General features: G+C 39.0%; 1 protein-coding gene across 1 annotated transcript in view; it reads left to right on the plus strand.

Annotated features, from left to right (window-relative positions):
• The window catches only part of brinp1 (bone morphogenetic protein/retinoic acid inducible neural-specific 1), a 293,163-nt gene that overhangs the window by 69,062 nt on the left and 205,475 nt on the right, over window positions 1-18,626 (plus strand). The window contains exon 2 of the mRNA XM_041811183.1: window positions 16,657-16,924. Within this exon, the coding sequence (XP_041667117.1) occupies window positions 16,707-16,924 (218 nt within the window). The 5' untranslated portion in view covers window positions 16,657-16,706. The remainder of the gene's footprint in view (window positions 1-16,656; window positions 16,925-18,626) is intronic.

Consider the following 18,626-nt stretch of genomic DNA (forward strand, 5'->3'; position numbering starts at 1 on the left):
TTTAAAAGACACTATTGGACCATTTATTAGACAAAATCAGTGCCGATATCTACACTCCATTCTCCAGAGGGAGCGCCAGAACCAAAGTTCTGCACTTTAAAATCTGTGTTAAGGCTCTGTCTATCTTCAGGTCTTTGGATTAGTGGTTCTGAAAGGGATATTAAATAATGGACATCATGTGGATATTTGATTTCTTGTTTATACATAGAGAGATTAAAATTGGACTATAATGCGATTTACAATTTTGCGGTTCATCCAATCCATTTGTCTTTTCTGCCATGTCGATGAAAACATCCAGTGTATTGACATGCTTTCGTTTCCTGAAAACACATGCTATTTCAGTTTTAATCTGCATATATTAAAATGAAAAGCAAATACAAAGCTGTTTTTTTATTGTTTGATATCCGTTTTAGAACCATAAATCAAACAACCAAGAGACATAGACCATGAGGCACATGGTAAAAAATGATTTGTTGTTGTAGTTGTTCAACTAATAAAATAAAGGTTTAGTTTCAGGTTGCCTTAAAATTTAAAGTAGACTGAATATGAAAGGATAAGTTGAGATAACTTTGGTATTGAACAACAGAACTTCTCATTGTTAACCCTGCAAAGCAGAGGGATTGCCGGCCTCCATGTCTGTCATCAGGCAGATCCATCGTGCAAACCTCCAATCTACAACTTTTGTACTGAACTGAAAATGGTTCTGACCAATCAGCGTCATTTGAGGAAAACAAACCATTAGAGCCTGCAGAGCTCAAGTATACTGGAGTTGCATGTGTACAACCTCATTTTGTCTTGTCGCTCCGATTGGCCGTAATGACTGAGGCAGGCAGAACGTTCGTCCAACCGCGTTTTGAGAATTTTTTGAAAAGTCCTGCCCCTCCCAAACACTTTGTGTGGGAGCTTTCCCAGATGAATATGAAATATATCCAAGCAATGAATGAAACAGTCTATCTGGCATGTCAAAAAGCAGCAAATGTTTCAGTTGATGCCTGTATCGCTTGCTGCTGTCATAAGTGTTTCACAGGGCTGATATAGACAAGAAACCCTGACTGCAATGTGTAGTTCGGGGTGGAGCTCAACGCCGCTCAACATTGGCATTCCATTGGCTGAGTTGGAGCTCAGCGTCAGCATACTATTGGCTGAATCCAGCATTTGACTCCACCACGAGTTAGCAGTATTTAGAAAGGTATTTCGATGCTGACGTATAACAATTTGATTGCTACCAAAATGCTGCAAAATGAAGTGAAGTTGTATGTAACGAGACTGAATCGATTGGTTTATGGAACGTTGAGATGGGTGGAGTCAAACGCTGGACCTGCCCCAAACGTTGATATAGACATATAGACATATAACTTTTTGTGTTTGAGTTTGTGTTGGTTTTGGCGCCCCATGTGGACAAAGTGGTACCTCTTGTTCCCTCGAAATTTTGTTCTGTACTTAATCATCTGACACCTACCCATGCCAGCAGTTTGCAGTAATAATAATACTTAGCTCCGCTCTGATGGTCTTGATTGCTGGAGTTGGACATTTTGATGCATCAGGAGTAATTCCAGTCTGTTTCATTGTCAGCTAAAAACTCACAGGAGCTTTAAAATGTAAACTCAGAGCCAGCTGGGGTCCAAAAATAACTGCAGATTTTCTCAATGTTAGGTATTCAACTTTACACTTGAAATCTGCAGACATTCTTGTTTGCTGGCATTGAACTAAAGGGGATCGATTAGCTCAGCTTTGCACATGGAGGCTCTTAATATCAGAAAGGGCTGTCGATACATTTAATTAATGCAGGAGGTTTTGGAAGGGTTGATTGGGTTTTATGACGAATTGTGCATTTTTATAATAACAAAAAGCAATGTTAAATCTACTTGGCATGAGATGAGATGATCAATCCCTGAGGAAATGCCCATACTACATAGCCTCTACTGTTCTCATACTGCAGCACTACAGTGAGGGTGGCCCAAAGCCCAAGTGAAGTCATGTGATTTGTGGTTTAAATAATGCCAACTTTTGTACTCTAGGGGATGCATTTCATTGACAGCAACTGTCAGGCTTAAATTGTCCATATTACAGCATGGACAAAATGCATACATGTCATAGGTAGTCAACATGTTGTGCTACTGATTATTAAAGACCACACAAGCAGCTAACCCAACCAGAGTGACATTAGCAGGTACGTTAACACGCTGTTGAATCTGCCACAGCTGAGCAGCTAATTAGCTATCTTGCCTGCTAACTGTCATTAGCATTGCATTTGGATGTTAGATAAGGGGGGAGCAGGAGCAGGAGAGCTGATGTAGTTGTTGTTCAGTGTCTGCTGCTGTAGTGATGTGTAGCATGCTGCTGACGGTAGAGACTGATGTTGCTTTGTGCAAGATTTGACCACTTTTTATAAATATATGTCCAGGGTTTCACACAGAAAGGTACTTTACTTAGGTGGTGGAAGTAATGCATGGTGGTTTTTTCTTTATTTATTAGGCTATATGTAAATAATAGGTTTCTATCTATCTAATTTGCTTAATGCACTTATTTTAGCGTGTCTGCTTAGTCCCAGTAGCTTATTATAGGCTGTCACAGGTTGTAGATTATATATGACCATACACAGATTCAAGAAAGGGAGAAAATGCCAAACAACATTACAACCCCATTCCAAAAAAGTTGGGAGACAATGTAAATGTAAATGAAAACAGGATGGGCTGATTTGCAAATCTCATAAACCCATATTTTATTTCACAATAGAACATAAACAACAAATCAGATGTGGAAAGTGAGACATTTTAACATTTAATGAAAAGTAATGGCTCATTTTGAATTTGATGTCAGCAACAGATCTCAAAAAAGTAGGGATGGGCAACAAAAGGCTGGAAAAGTGGTATTTTGCAACTATGCTATTAACTGGCAACCAGTTTAGTAACATGACTATAAAAGGAGAATTTTAGGGAGGCAATTTCTCTCAGATGTCAAGAGGGGCTGGGGAACACCAATATACAAAAAAATGCTTTAAAAATGGTTGAACAATTTCAGAAAAGCGTTCTTTAATGTGCAATTGCAAAGACTTTAAATACCCCACCATCTATAGTATACAATATCATCAAAAGATTCAGGGAATCTGGAGAATTCTCTGTGCACAAGGGACAAGGTCAAAGGTCAATACTGGTTGCTTGTGATCTCTGGGCCCTCAGGTGGCACTGCTTTAAAAAAACAGGCATGATTCTAGACTGAAAATCGCTGCATTGGCTCAGCAACACTTCCAGAAATCATTGTCTGTCAATAGTTTGTTGTGCCAGCCACAAATTGCTGGGCAAAAACCTTTTACCTCGAAATCACCACTTTTCATTGAATACTGAACACTGAATGGCCATAGTCAGTGTCTTCTGACACTTTTATGGTGTAAGATTTGTTGAAATCCACTGAAGGACGTAAAGGTTGACCAATAACAAAAAAAAAAAAAAAAAGTCAATATAATAAAAATGGAGATATGAGGTTTTGGCATGACGCCAGCGAAATGCAAGTTAAAGCTGTATCATGCAATGAGGAAGCCATATGTGAACACAGTCCAGAAATGATGCTGTCTCTTGACCAAAGGGATTTAAAATGATCTGAGGCAAAATGGAAAACTGTTCTGTGGTCAGATTATTATTTTTTTTCTTTTCTAAGAATTTTTTTTTCCTGGGGGGGGGGGCAATTTGCCTTTATTTGATTAGACAGCTGAAGACAGGACAAATTGGAAGAAGACATGCAACAAATGTGGGCCGAGGCTGGGAATCAATCCTGCAACTAGTGGGTTGAGAATTTTAGCCTCCTGCTTATGGGCACCTGCTCTACCACTGAGCTACATCGACCCCCTAAACGTCAAAATTCTTATTGGAAACTATACTGCTGTGTCCTGCAGACTAAAGAGGAGTGGGACCATATAGCTTGTTATCAGTGCTTGGTGAAAAGCCTGCATCTCTGATGGTATGGCATTGCATTAGTGCCTATTGTATAGGCACTAATGCAACATAACTAGAGCAACATATGCTCCCATCAAGACAGCATCTCTTTCAGGAAAGGTCTTGCAGGTTTCAGCAAGACAATACTAAACCACAATCCACATCTATCACAACATCTACTGGCTTCACAGTAGAAGAGTCTAGGTGCTAAGCTGAGCTTCTCCAATTGAAACCATTTGGCGCATTATAAAATAAATAATCTACAAAGGTAACCCAGGACTGGAGCAGCGAGAGTCCTACATCAGATTAGAATGGGACAACATTCCTCTCCCAGAACTCTAGCAAATGGTCTACTCACTTCCCAAACGTTTACAGACTGTTGAAGAGTTGGTGAACATAGTCTGGTATTGTGATTGCATATAGGTGGCTTCTACTTTTTGCAGATGATACTTAACTGTACCTTTGAAACGATGCAAAATAAGAGCATTCTATTAACATAAAATCACACAAGACATAACCTTCCCCATCACTTCTTTAACTATAATGGTGACAATGTTAGAAGTTATATTAAAAGCTGATATGTATGATGCTACCTAATAATTATTATTTAAATTCACTTGGACTTCATGAATCCCTCTCATCCACTTCAGAAGAGACCAGGGAGCAGTAATGTGCTGTCTTTCTTTTAACGCTGCACTGCTTTCTTTCTCTTACCCGCTCTGACCTTGATGTGGGTGTGACAACACCTACGACTATTCTTTATCTGTAGCAAAAGGGACTGGGCGTATTTTGCACAACACATAAAAAACAAGAACAAGGAGTTCTTTATCATCCGTTCTGAGCAGAACAAATAATGCTGTTTTCTTTGGGAACAGATAACAGCATTAACAGATGAATGCATTTTGATTTAAATGCTCATTTTTCAGCCTATAACAAAATACACTACTCAGATCTAGTATGTGCTGTCATTTGTGTGCAGATTTTCATAATGGACAAACATAGACAAATTAGTCACCCCAGGGGTGCACAGAATTTCTCAAAACATCAACATTAAAGCTAATTAGAGAATTGTCAGAGTTATTAGTGTTTTCAAATGCCAAGCCCTTTACCCTTTCACACTTTGAGCTTTCTTTGCAGACTCAGTCACACTCTCAGCACCAGCGAAGGCCCGGCTTTATTGGATGGCACCCATCCAGTTGTTAAACTGTCCCTGAGGTTCTAAGCCAAATTATTTGGCCGTCCTTGTGATGGCATTGAACTGTTTCCTGCATCGGACAACAGACCTCACAGGACCAGAGCAACAATTATTAACCACACATGTTATCTCCTCCCATGCTAATTCAACAGCGCCTGGCCTCAGTGGCTTATTTACAGAGCTGCATATTTGCTCCTGGTGAGTCAGCACTTCTAGCACGTCGAATTAAATTCTGAAGAAACTTTTCAGCATGGTTAATGCTCCAGCCTGCTCTCTGTAGTTTCCATATTTAAACTGAAAGAGCAGCATGAAGTCGAGTTTGCATCCATTAGAGGGAAGAATAAACGTGGATCTGATCCTTAATCTCAGCTGATCTCCAGCTGTGCAGCTGCGGCTCTTCACAGCATGACTCCAAACCCCCAAATACCAGAAATCTATAATCTCAACCCATGTGGACAATGTTTCATCTTTGTATGCAATGATTTACCAAAGGCTCCCAGAATTTCAATGTATGTTTTGATCAGTCTGTTAGCCTATTTTTCAAAAAAACAAACATCTATATAAAAGAACTTTACAGGTCTTAACTTTGGTCCTCTGGTCATTTACAGCTTGTTTCTTTGGAACTAGAAGTGACAATGCTTAGATAACAGTATCTAACACATTGCTCCGTCTCTATCCTGCTGATAGAAACACTAATAGCAACCTATCAATCAATTTGCTACCATAGCAACCTGATTTACACCCCCTATAGTATAGCCAGCTTTATTTACGCAAAATGAGACAAGTATTTACAGATTTGAAAAAGCAGTTCAGATCATTACCTCATCAGGAAAATGTTAACAGCGCTTATAAGTCAAATGAGATGTAAGGCTATTTTCCATCTGGCTCCATACAATCAAGAGGGAACTCACTATGAATGCATTTCAGGTGCAAATACACAGAAGTCCTGCTGAAGTCCCTGCAGGTTGCAATTCTTTTTTGTGATTTAGTGTGGAGAGGAGCAACCTGGAGCTTTGTGGAGCTGTGCTCTCATTGTGATGGAGTGCATTTCTGTCTACATAGAGTTGGTGATCGCAGCAGCTTGATTAGGTTGAAAATCCTGATCACGATTATTTCAGGCGGACACTGAGATGACAGTTTTAAAACATGATGTACTGCTGATTTTGCAACATTTATATAGAATGCATCTATTGGATGTAAACACTCAGCACAAGCAATACATGAAAATAAACTATACAAATATAAGTTAGTAGTGTTTGTAAGTAAGCCATTGGAAGCCATCGGAAGCCATTATCGCAAATAAAGTTGATTAATTGGCCAGCACTAAAAGGAGAGGTGGGCAACCTTTTTGAGGAAACTGCTAGTCCAGCTCTAAAAAATGTGATGTAAGTTTCACTATAAATAACATAGCTTCCTCTCTGAATAAAGCAAGCAAAGACAGCTTGACTAGAAAAAAAACACCTCATCCTCACTGGTGGCATGAAATGTCTCCATACATGTGGATGAAGTGTGAAGCCTTTGAAAGCCTTGCACTGATTTAACTCTTAATTAGAGGCTGAATTTGAACTGTGACCAGCCAAATGTGGCCCCTGGTCTTGAGCAGGGCTGAAACAGGCCTAAGCAGGTCAGGCTTTATTGTTAGATTAGTATTTGATTGGACAGCTGGAGGGGAAGGGGAGGACATACACCAAGCGTGCTGATTCAAATCAATCACACAACCAGTGCATTAAGGACTATAGCCTCTTCCTATTGGTGCCTCCTCTACCTACTGAGCTACACTGTTACCTGCATCTGCCCATTGAGGGCTTTGTTGTTCTGTGGCACAGGTTACAGTTCAGTAAATCTTTTTGTGCTTTTTCTGAATCAGACCACATCTTTTTACCTATTTGTACACATTTAGTGGTAGAAAATGGTATACAATCCATTTATGTAATGCAGGGGTCATCAAGTACTTTTCGCAAGGGCCAGCTTTTGTTTTGACAGAGACTTTGGGGGCCGGCTTTCAAATAGGCAAAAATGAAATAAATATTTTGGTTTGATTAACAGATTCTTGAATGAGTATTTTTATTTTCTTTTAAAATGCAGGACATTTTTATTCATTACCAGTGAGATCTATCCCTATTATCTATTATCTATAATGCAGCAGGCCACAGTGACACAGGCCTGCCCACAGAATTAGCTGTGCCCCTGAAAATCTCAGAGAATGGGCCCTCCCCAGTTGTGATTTAAAACCAGTATTAACTCATTTTTGGCACTTTTTCAACCCCTTTTCAATATTTCATTCTGCCATTCCTGCAGCATTTTTGTCCCCTCTTAACCCATTTTTGATCATTTTTAGCATTTTTTGCCCATTTTGCCACCCTTTTTGCAACTTTCCCACCAATTATTGCCCCTGTGTACCACTCCTTAACCCTTTCCACTAGTTTGCTGGGCTATTTATTCTATGTTTTTGACACTTTTATCCCATTTTTTATTCTTTTTGCCTCTTTAACTCATTTTTTTTCAGTTCTTTATTTCCTTTTAAACCACGTTTTCTGCATGTTTTATCCCCTTTGTGCCACTCTATTTTATCCATTTGTTGCCACTTTTTACCCCCTTTTTGTTAACTTTTTGACACTTTTAACCCATTTTTAGATACTTTTTGCACCTTTTACAAGATTTTACACATTTTAACCTCTTTTCACCAATTTTCAGGCAAATTTTCATCCCCTTGTGCCACTCTCGAACCCATTTTCATTGCCTAATCTGGCCATTTTTGCAACATTTCAGCCAGTCCTAAACAATCAAAAAAAAAAAAAAAAAAAAAAAAAAGTAACTAATAATGTCTTACAAGAAAAATGTAAAGTAATTCTAAAATTATTTCAATACAACAGCTGCAGATATTTAAAGCTCAAAGATAAAATTCAAATCACATCGTCTTTTCCTTCTTTTCTGAATTTAATGATCTTCAAGGGGCCGGACATGAAGCTTTGGTGGGCCTGATTTGGCCCTCGGGCCGCCAGTTGATGATCAGTGATGTAATGCAACAAAGAAGTTGAATCTCCCTCTAGTGGCCAGTAGAAAAATTGCAGCCTTAAGACAATCCCTCATTAGCATCTTCAAATGTAAACATGTCACATGGCCATGCTTTTTAGCCATATTTTAGCATTTCCTCAGTTTTTGTGATACAGTTTGCTCTTTTCAGATCTTTTTATTGTAACACCTCTCGTAATCAAAACAACAGAATCTTTAATTATTTAGAATAGATGCATAATGAAACAGGTGACTCCAATCATGGCATCATAGGAGCTAAGTGGTCTCGATGACTCATCCCTCCCCAGACTCCCCTGTGTCACCAGGTGCAGTTTGTTGACTCAGAATCTCTTTTATTTTTGTTTAAGGTGAGATAATGTTCAGTTACAAAACCCACAAAGCAAAGAAGCAGAAAATCCACCATGAGATGAGAACAATTTCACGGCAGTAGCAGATAGACACATTCTAATCTGCAAAGAGAAACTTGTCTTACAGGGAGTAGAGCTGAAAATTTACTCTCATCATGTGGCCAAATGAATGTAAATGTTCTCACTGCAGGGGGTGTCCAGGATTCAGACAGGGACGGCTCACCGGGGAGAGAAATGACTCAGCCTCTGGGTCAACTGCAGAACTGGTTTTCAAGAAGAGCAGACAGGAACTAACTTCTAAGTTAAGGTTCATTTTGTAATTGTAAAAGTGAAGATCAGGCTCTGGGGTTCAAACTGAGTTTAATAAGTGGGACATTTTCAGGAGCATGTAAGGGAAAATTATCTGTCTGAGATGCTTGTATTTTAAATCTACAAAGTCTAATATTAAAGCCACTGTTAGGAGTTTTAAACTGGTTATGTAACACGCTGAAATTAATACTGATGATTCTCTTTGAGCTACAAAAACAAATGAGACCACGAGTGAGAAGTCTGATTATTTCTATGTGGTTATTTTCAAGGCCTATTAAAGCCTGCCAAGGGGTAGGTGTCAGACCAGATGATTCACAGCCAGACATTTTTTTTAACATCTTTCACAGCGAATATTCACAATGATGACACATTTGATTTCAGAGAAAGCAGGACTAAGTTTCTTTGGCACATAGCTCTACATTTACAGGCACGTGACGATATCAACACAGAGGTGTGAGGTTGTACTTTACCCATAGGGGGTCAGAATCAAGACTAAGAGGAAATTCCTCACAATACAGTTAGCAGACCGCAGATTCTTATTAAAACCCCAGTCTGTAAGAGTTTAGTTAACCTGGGGGGGTTTTACAATGCTTTGTCTGCTGGATGAGAACCCACACTGAACCAAGTTTTGTCCACTAGATCAGTGTTTCCCAACCATTTTTCCTTGAAGCCCCCCCTACATGCACCTAAGAAAAGTGGAGCCCCCCAGGACCCAAGAGTGAAGAAAAAGTGACACACTGATGCCAAAAATCAACAAAGATTTGAACTGTTTCACTGATAAAACCCCAAAAAGAGGCCTATGAATGCTTTTATAGATCTAAAGACTTTTGCATAAACTACTTACTAATTGTTTTATCATGGTTTTAGTCAATATTTGCAAATCTATTTTTGGCAGCCCCCCGGGGGGTCCTGGATCCCAGGTTGGGAACCAAGGCACTAGATGGTCACCTTTGAGGGCAGTCAACCAGGTTTTGTTCACTGAAGGATATTCTAGAGGGCATTTTATCACATTTTGTCCCCTGGAAGGGCACCCTGAAGTGAACTTTATCTCATTTTGTCCAATGAATGGGCACATAAAGATGGTTTTTCACTGGACGGGCAAACTAGATGCCCTTAACCAAGTTTTTTTTCCCATTATAAGGTCACCCACTTAAGCTAATTTTGCCTGATGGAAGGGGAACCTACAGGGTGCCAAACCAAGATTCTTCCACCAGATGGGCAACCTAGAGGGCATTTAACCAAACAAGGGTCACTGAAAGGATATTCAAGAGGGCACTACATCATATTTTGTCAAATGAATGGGCACCACAGAGGAAACTTTAAGATTGTGTTCCACTGGAAAGCCAAACTAGACACCCTAAACTAGATTTTCTCCTAGAGGGCTTCTGCATAGCTTTGTCCACTAGATGTGCTACATTAAAACAGGGTTTTTTCACTAAAAGGATGTTCAACAGGGCACTTTATCATGTTTTGTCCCCTGGAAGGGCACCCTGATGTGCACTTGATCTTGTTTTGCCCAATAAAAGGGTGATATAAGGGAGCTTTAAGATGGTTTTCCACTGAAAGGGAAAACTACACTCCCTAAACCAAGTTATGTCCACTAGAAGGGCATCCAAGAGGGCACTTAACCAAGTTTTGTTTCATGGAAGGGTTAAATACAGGGTTTTTACATTGCTTTGTCCACTGGATGAGAACTCAAAGTACACTGAACTAAGTTTTGTCAACTAGATGGGCCTAGAGGGCAATCAACCAAGTTTTTCCATTGAAAGTATAATCTAAATGACACTTTGTCACATTTTGTCCACTGGTACGTTACCCTGACGTGAACTTTATCTTGTTTTGTCCAGTGAAATGGCCCCTCAAAGAGAACTTTAAGATGCATTTCACTGGAAGGGCAGACTAGATGCTACCTAGAGTGCAATCAACCAAGTTTTGTCCATTGAACAGATCTTAAGGAGTTCACTTTATTACTTTTTGTCTAATGGAGGGACACCCTGAAAGGCACTTTGTCTTGTTTTGTCCAAAGAAAGGGAACCATAAAGAGGACTTTAAAATGGTTTTCCACTGGAAGGGCAGACTAGATGCCCTTAACCAAATTTTGTTCTCTGGAAAATGTACCCTGGAAGGCACTGCATCACACTTGTTAGGCCACCTCAGAAGGCACTTCAGCGTTTTTGTTTACTAAAGGGGAACCCATTAGGGCACTTCACAGTGTTTTGTCCATAGAAAGGGCATCCTGGCACTTTAATATGTTTTGTCCACTGGAAGGACACTCTGGATAGCACTATGTCATTTTATTTGTTGTTTTTATGGGGGCATTCAAAAGTTCATTTTCCTGGTGCTTTTACAAACATCAGGAAACCAAAGGGGTCGATGGTCCCTCCTGCCCCCATCTGAGTTCACCAGTGAATCCAACACCAACATTTTAGTGTTGTTTTACACCCAAAACTGACTTTTCGTCAGAGATTTTATCACCAAAGATGATTTTTAGTTAGCCCAAGTTGACTCAAATAATTCATCATAGTCAGCTCAGTTTCTAAGCAAAGAAAAAGTGTGACAAAACCACTCTTCTATCTTCTAATTACAATTCATATCAACAACAAGCTGGTCAAAGTCATGGACTGATGGATCCACGATAATTACTGTTACATAATTTACTCAACCCTTATGTAGAGTCACTTGTATACTTTAAACAGTCATTGTTGTGTGCTGACATGGGTAATGATAGCATTTACACATAATTATGCATAGCATAACTACCATATTTTCATTAAATGCACACATGCTGTATAGTGATTACCTTTAACAAGAATGTCAAGGTTTATAGAGAATAAAAAGAAGAGATGTATCTGTAAAAGTTTATCTGATGTATTCGTTTGCAAGATTTTTCTTTAAACACCCAATAAAACGTTGACTTCACGATATAAATCAGCTACTTATGCATCATTCTGAACCAGATTTAATCTTTTTAGGTTGTAATTCACAGTCATTCTTGTAATTTTCTCTATATTCACATGCGAGGTCACAACTCAAAATACCCCATCTTTGCAAAATGGCAGATAATCATTCATCATCCCGAATGAGATAATGGGCTTTTTCATTTTGACAGCCAAACTCAAATCAGTCTAACATAGTAGTATTATAAGTATTCTTTCATATCTTTTATATGCAACTGACTGGTTTAGGCTTCCTTCTGTCACATGTGCATTAAAGATTAAATGAAATGTTTGCAGATGATGGTGTAGAATCCATTACAATCAGCTGTAGGGATTTTGCTCCAAATATGGCAGTATAATGAAATTAGCTGCTCAAGTTGGCGTCAGATAATCAAATTATCTCTGGTTGTTTCGAGTCTTTTGGCATGTATGTGAAGCAGAGTTTGGTAATTAAAAACATTAACTTTCAGATCATAATAAACCGTCACCTATTTTAACTGATGTGACAAAAACTATCCTGCTGTGATGTCCTTAACGTCTGCAATCACACACTTCATCATCTATTTAACAGCAAGAGATTAGAGCCATTACATTTTCCCTGCTCTTTATGGTGTTTTATTGTCTAATAAAGCATGAAAGAGGGGAAGAATTTTTGCATACAGTGGCAGATGATAGCACACTGTTGGCTGCTCCACGGCCAGGGGGCCAAAGTTCTTTAATGCAATTACTGATGGAAATCATTTCCTTATCAGTAACTAGGAGACATAATTCCACTGCCAAGTGGATAATAATGTTCAAAGTCAATGCACAATGAGGATATGTGTCATATTAATGGTCGTCCAGAATTAAAGGCTTCCAATATATTATTTTAACTCTTTTCCTATTAAGCGTACTGAAGCAAGATTTCATTCTTGCCTTTTGTGGTTCAATGGAGCATTTGCTTTAAGGTTAAAGTAAAAGCGGCTGGATTTACTTGGCAAAATGTATAAAAATATGGTGGTGGTTCCAGACTCTGTTTGGGGCTCTGGGCAAAAATTCACAGGGGGGCTCTTCCAACCAGTGCTCATCATCACAGATGCCCTTAGACAGCACTTTATGCTCCAGCAGTGCCTACAGCCTCACTTTCACAGTGCTATTACTAGTGCCAGTTGTGAAGATTGACTTGTGTTTTGCCCTTTAGTATTGTAAGGTCATTTTTAATAGCTGCATGCACTTGATATTTTCCTTTATTCAAGTATATTTCACCAAGAAGACATAAAAACAATATGAGGCGATTTTGTTTGCGTCAGATCGGCTTGCCGCCATTGTTGTTGACACAGCTGGCACCATATCCCACTCCTTCTCACATTTTGATTGGTGTGTGGGGGAGAAGTAACATCAATGAGTGCATTGCCTTTTCAAAATGTTAAGCTTTTGCAACCAAGAGCTCAGGGATGATAAAACAACTGATCCAAAGAGGTTTTTGTTCTCAGGATGCCAAGGGCTGAAAATGAAGAGCTGCTGATGCAAAAGGGACGCTTTGAACACAGGCCACTGTGGTACTAATTGTGTGTCACCAACAAGACAAGGTTTGTCTTAAATGGACAAACCATTTTTCAGTCAGGCTAAGAGACTTGAGCTCTGTCTCTGAGATTTGGTTGTAAAGGTCGGCAAGTATATCATCAACCAATCTCATGTTATTTGGCTTGTTAGTTCATGGTAATGTCTTCGGGTCATTGTCAGAAAGACAATTTTATAAATCCACGGCATGGGATATGCTTCCAATAAAAATTATTTCAGAAGGGCAGGGCTTTGCCAAAAAATTCTCAGAAGGTGATTGGACGAATGTTCTGTTCAGTTACAGTTACAGTTTACAAATAGTGGAGCTTGTTGGTGGATAAAACTCATACAAGACTGGTCGGTTAAAGTGCAAAAACAAAGGCAGGCTTTCAGTGTGGCTCTTTTCTCTTGTTTTAATAAGGAAATGTGGCTTAGTTCTGATAAAACTGCTGCTATAATATAGCTACATCTGAGCTAAATACTACACTGGCCACAGTCATTGCTACCAGCTTCCAATACAACAAAACCCATCTGTAGCCAATCCATCTTTGCAAAGAAAGCCCCAACTGTTTTCCGAGCAGATTGTGGAGGATAAAATTGCTCATGGTATACAGTACCTCATACTGACAGGAAATCTGGCAAGATAATCTTTTGGACCATTGGATAGTTGGGCCTTTACTGACTTTGGCCATTAGGGGGGATCAGGTGCAGTAGAGTCCTGCGTACCTTGCTGTGTACTTCACATTTTAATTGACGTAACATACTCATAGCTAAAAATATCAAGTTGACAGAAATTTTTCCAATAAAAATATAGAATTTGGTCAAACTACAAAAGTTTGGACAACTAAACTTAGCACAAAAAGTAAGTACATTTTCCTTTTTAAATGGTGCCACATTTGAAAGGAAAATGCATTTGTGCGATGAGCAGTCGAGCTGAATACGTGGGTCGTGTCCATGAAAAAACTGCAAAATCTTCACTGCCAATGCCAAACAGCTGATTTTGCTGTTGCTGACTTGTTTTGAGCTTCTGGTACCCAGGTGCAGACAATCAGGTGCCTGCAATAGGGCAACTTCAAGCTGGTGTTTCGCAAAACCAAGTTGCAGCATTATTTGGAGTGAGCCCTACTGTAGTACCATCTCCAAAGTTCCAAGTATGGGGATGTCAGAGACAGGCCTTGAAGAAATTAAACACTCCGAGAGGACAGTTTCCTCCCCCGTCAGCATTTAGGAGCCAGCTGTCAGCCAAGGTATTCAGGACGATATGGCCAATTGCTCTCTGCCCAGACAAACCAGAAGAGACAAACCAATAGATCAGAGCAGTGCAACATCACTTCCCACTTTCCAATTTGTCCATGCCCCCATTTGGGAGAAAACAAACCCTCACAGTGAATAGCAGTAGGTTAGAAAACGTGTAACAATGCCATTAAAATAAATTTTGTTGTTTTTTGTGCCTTAAACAATCAAAGAGCCATAATTTAAGGCGCGTCTTGTTATTCTCAAATGACAACATAGCTCCAAAGAAGAGTTCTGAACCTTTTGGCTGAAACTAGAAAGGAGTAAAGAGAGCATATGTTGGACCAGTGCTGTGTTTTTAATGACTTTAAGCTACCCATCACCCTGTGACTGCAGAAGCTGTAGTCTGTCTGCCTGTTAACAGCTTTTCACACATTAACTAACATATTAACCACATTCATGTGTTAAGATCTAGCTCACATAAGGTATGTGATGTTGGTTTATAACATCTCCAGTCACAAGAGCCTTAACACACACTCATGTACATCTGTAATTTTGTTTATTTCATATTGTTGCAATCCATTATTTTTTTCGTAAATGGCCTCCATTACATGTTAATCTCATTGGCCATTAGATTTTTTTCTCCCAATAACTGTTTAACCTTATGGTTTTCATATTCTAAGCTCTTAAATCCCTAATGACCCAAACTTGACTGCCATTTGGTTTTTAAGTAATGTTTTCCCCCAGAAAGGGGCGGGGCTCGCATCGTCTGGGCAAAGTACCTGGATGGGTTGCTCTGCTCTATCTACAGTCTTGTAGGGCTGCCAGGAGGCCTGCCATACCTTCCCATGGCAAATTTTTCATTGGTGCAACCCACATACTCAGCTCTGCTGCTCATCCCACAAAAGCATGTTCCTTCCAATTATGGTGTCATTTAAAAGGGAGATGAACAGGCTTTCCAACAGTATAAGATTTATTACCTGGAAACAAGGAAATAATATACCAAACACAAATTCTCCTTACTTTTTAAGCTAGTTGAGTCCCCAGAAAAAGGTGGGTTGACTTAAATCTGTGTTTACTTTGTATATACCTGACATAGTTAAAGAAATGGGATATAAAGTTTTGTATGAAATAGTTCAGTTATCAAAAGTGCACTTTCATTAAGAAATATTAGTTTTCATATGAATAATACATGACTGAACAAGTGTGAGTGCTGTTAAATGGGGCCCCCTAAGGGGGGTTTCCTACTGTCATTGTAAATTTTGTGCAAATGCTGTCGTGTAAAGTTCATCAGCCTTTGGGGCCCTCCTACCAGCCAGGCCCTCAAGTAGGTGCCTGATTTACCTGTTCACATCAGCACCTCTGTTGGGATATCAGAAATACATCTGTATCCCTAATATTCTGTAGGTTTTTGTGGCTCCTACAGCTCAAATCTGTGTTCTTATTCTTATTTAAATGTATTGCCTTTTAAACATTTATTGAATTCTCGGACCGATTTAGTATTAAATTGCCATTGTAGACTTCTAAGGGCAAGAGTCCAATTGTAATAAGCACCTCGAGCAGCTTAAATTAAGTTCTCATTTTGCTTTTGACAAAAGAGGTAACATTTTGTACCACATTATTTTTAATAATTCATGAAGTCCCGAGCCAATAGTTGAAAGTTTCCTCCAGCGGTAATTGACACCGCTGCGTAAAGGGAGATGGTGTTCCTCCACATTAGTGGCTGGGTGTCATAACATATCATAAAACCAGTCCTGTAACCTTGTCAGAATTTATCATGACACCAATTAGCTTTAAAAAAAGAGACAGCCATGCAGCTGTAAGTGTTCTTCATGCTCATCTGAAAAAGGGTAACAGTCCTCGTGCGGAGAGGCCCGATCTGCGTGGCTTTCTAAAAAATAACTCCAGGGAGGCATGAAGGGTGAACGATCTGAGCGAGAGCAGGGAATAAATACACATCATGTCACAGTAAAGCGTCGATGACAAGGGCACTATCTTATTTGTTCGGTACAACACAATTAACCTAACTCTATGACATCTTCTTGTACTGCTAAAATAGACTTTGTCATGTAACAGCTCTCTTCTTCTGTGTCTCCCTCTCTCTCTCTCTCTCTTCTTCTTCTCTCTCCTATTAGGTCTCCACATAATGGAGCGAGAATGAACAGAGAGCGGCTGAAAAAAAAGCATGAACTGGAGGTTTATTGAGGTCATCTGCTTCCTGTTTATATGGGACCATATAACAGTTCAGTCTTCCCGCCAGGACCCATTGGCCACTGAGCAACATGTCACCAAGCAATATGACTGGCTCATCTCTGACCGAGGACCTTTCCACCACGCTCGGAGTTATCTGTCCTTTGTGGAAAGATTCCGCCAAGGATTTACGACCAGATATAAAATTTATAGGTGAGTTCACTTTCCGCCTGTGTGCTGATGCCACGCAAGCTTTTTAACAGTCCTTTCTCTTTTAATGGCTTTTCTATTTTGAGTTTTTTGCTCGCAAAAAGCTGCACTCTGTACATTTTTAACCTGTTAAATGTGTATTTCTTATATTGACTTGCAGCTGCTCTCAGCACTGTGGATATTTTTCTTTTATAAATGAAGTGCATTGCAAGGACTTTTTCTTTTCTTTGCTATTATCTAAGATCCAAGATGTTTTGTAACTTGGTTCCCCCAAAAGCAGACGGAATTCAACACAAGAAAAGGTTGAACTCACCTTCACTTCTTTGAATCTTCAAAATAAAACAACAGTGAATGTAGTTACTCTAGAACCTAAAGTGTTTGGTACTGTGATTGTAGGTGCAAGTTCCTTTAAGAAAAAGCACTGGTGTATTGGTATTGAATTGAAATATCTCAGTAAGTGAAAACTGTCAACAATTAAAGGGGCACTCCATCAATTTGCATTTATGATTTCTTCTAGTATGGAGACCCCTAAGAGACAGTTTTCACAGTTGGAATCAGAGAAACAGGGACAGAGATATCCTAACTTTAATCATAGTCAATAGTCATAAATAAAGGCTCCTAGATTTCCCATAATACTGTGTGAGTATGCAGTGTTCGTATTACACATTGTAGTTGTTAAGCGATCTTATGGTTAGGTCCAAATCTGCACACTTTCATATTGAAAATGAATTTATGTTAAGAATCTAGGTGTTTAGAATTCAAACTATGCAATTTGATATTTAAAAAAATGTCCAAATATGCACAAAATTGCCAGTAATTTCATAGAAATTATACAAACTTACTCATCACACCCAGTCACTTGCAATGCAACCTGACTCTTTTATTATCCAATGGCAAAGCTTGTGCAATGCAATGCAATTAAGAGTCACCATGCTGGAAAAAGTTTTAGAAAAAACACTTAAAACTCAAATGTAGCTGTGTAAGTAAGCGTTGTTGACTTTTCTATAGAGCCCAATGGGTATGCTAGCCCTGTGTTAGCTTATTCAATGTAGCTGGTTAAAATGAACTCATAGTGCTAGTAGAAGGCTCTGTCTATATCATATTGGATATGCAGTAGAATAAAAATAAGCCTGAGGTCCAAAAACCTAAGCAGAAGAACCATGATGGTATCACCAGAGTGCACTTTCTTGCATTCAGTCACCATATAAACACAATTTAACTTTTTTTTCATACCACATAACAACTTTCTTATTTTGAAGCTGTAAATGCCTGACAGTTTTAAAAATCTTTTGGTTTACCAATTATCTCAATTATCTTTTTTTCCATTAAAGAGGGGGTACATGTAAGGCCGCCCATAAGGGGGATAAACTGGGGAGGCTTATGGAAAGTAAAGCTGTAATAACCAATATTTTTTAACCCTAAACAAGAACTATTCTAATCAAACAAAATATATTGTTTTCATTTATTTATGTTGTAGTATATAATGTTCTTCAAAATGTTATCCCCTTTTCTCAAAACGAAGTTAACAAATGACAAATATGTGTTTTAAGTGGCAAAAATTGGTTAAATTACACTATTACAATTGGCAAAAAAGGCAGAAAAATCAGGGGTTACAAGAGGCAAATATGGGTTGACAAAGGGCAAAAAGAGGTGGAAAGAGGCGAAATGGGTTAAAAGTAGCAAAAAAAAAGGCCAAAAAATCAAG

This window comes from Cheilinus undulatus, linkage group 17, assembly GCF_018320785.1.
Source record: "Cheilinus undulatus linkage group 17, ASM1832078v1, whole genome shotgun sequence".
In the NCBI taxonomy this organism is placed as follows: Eukaryota; Metazoa; Chordata; class Actinopteri; order Labriformes; family Labridae; genus Cheilinus; species Cheilinus undulatus.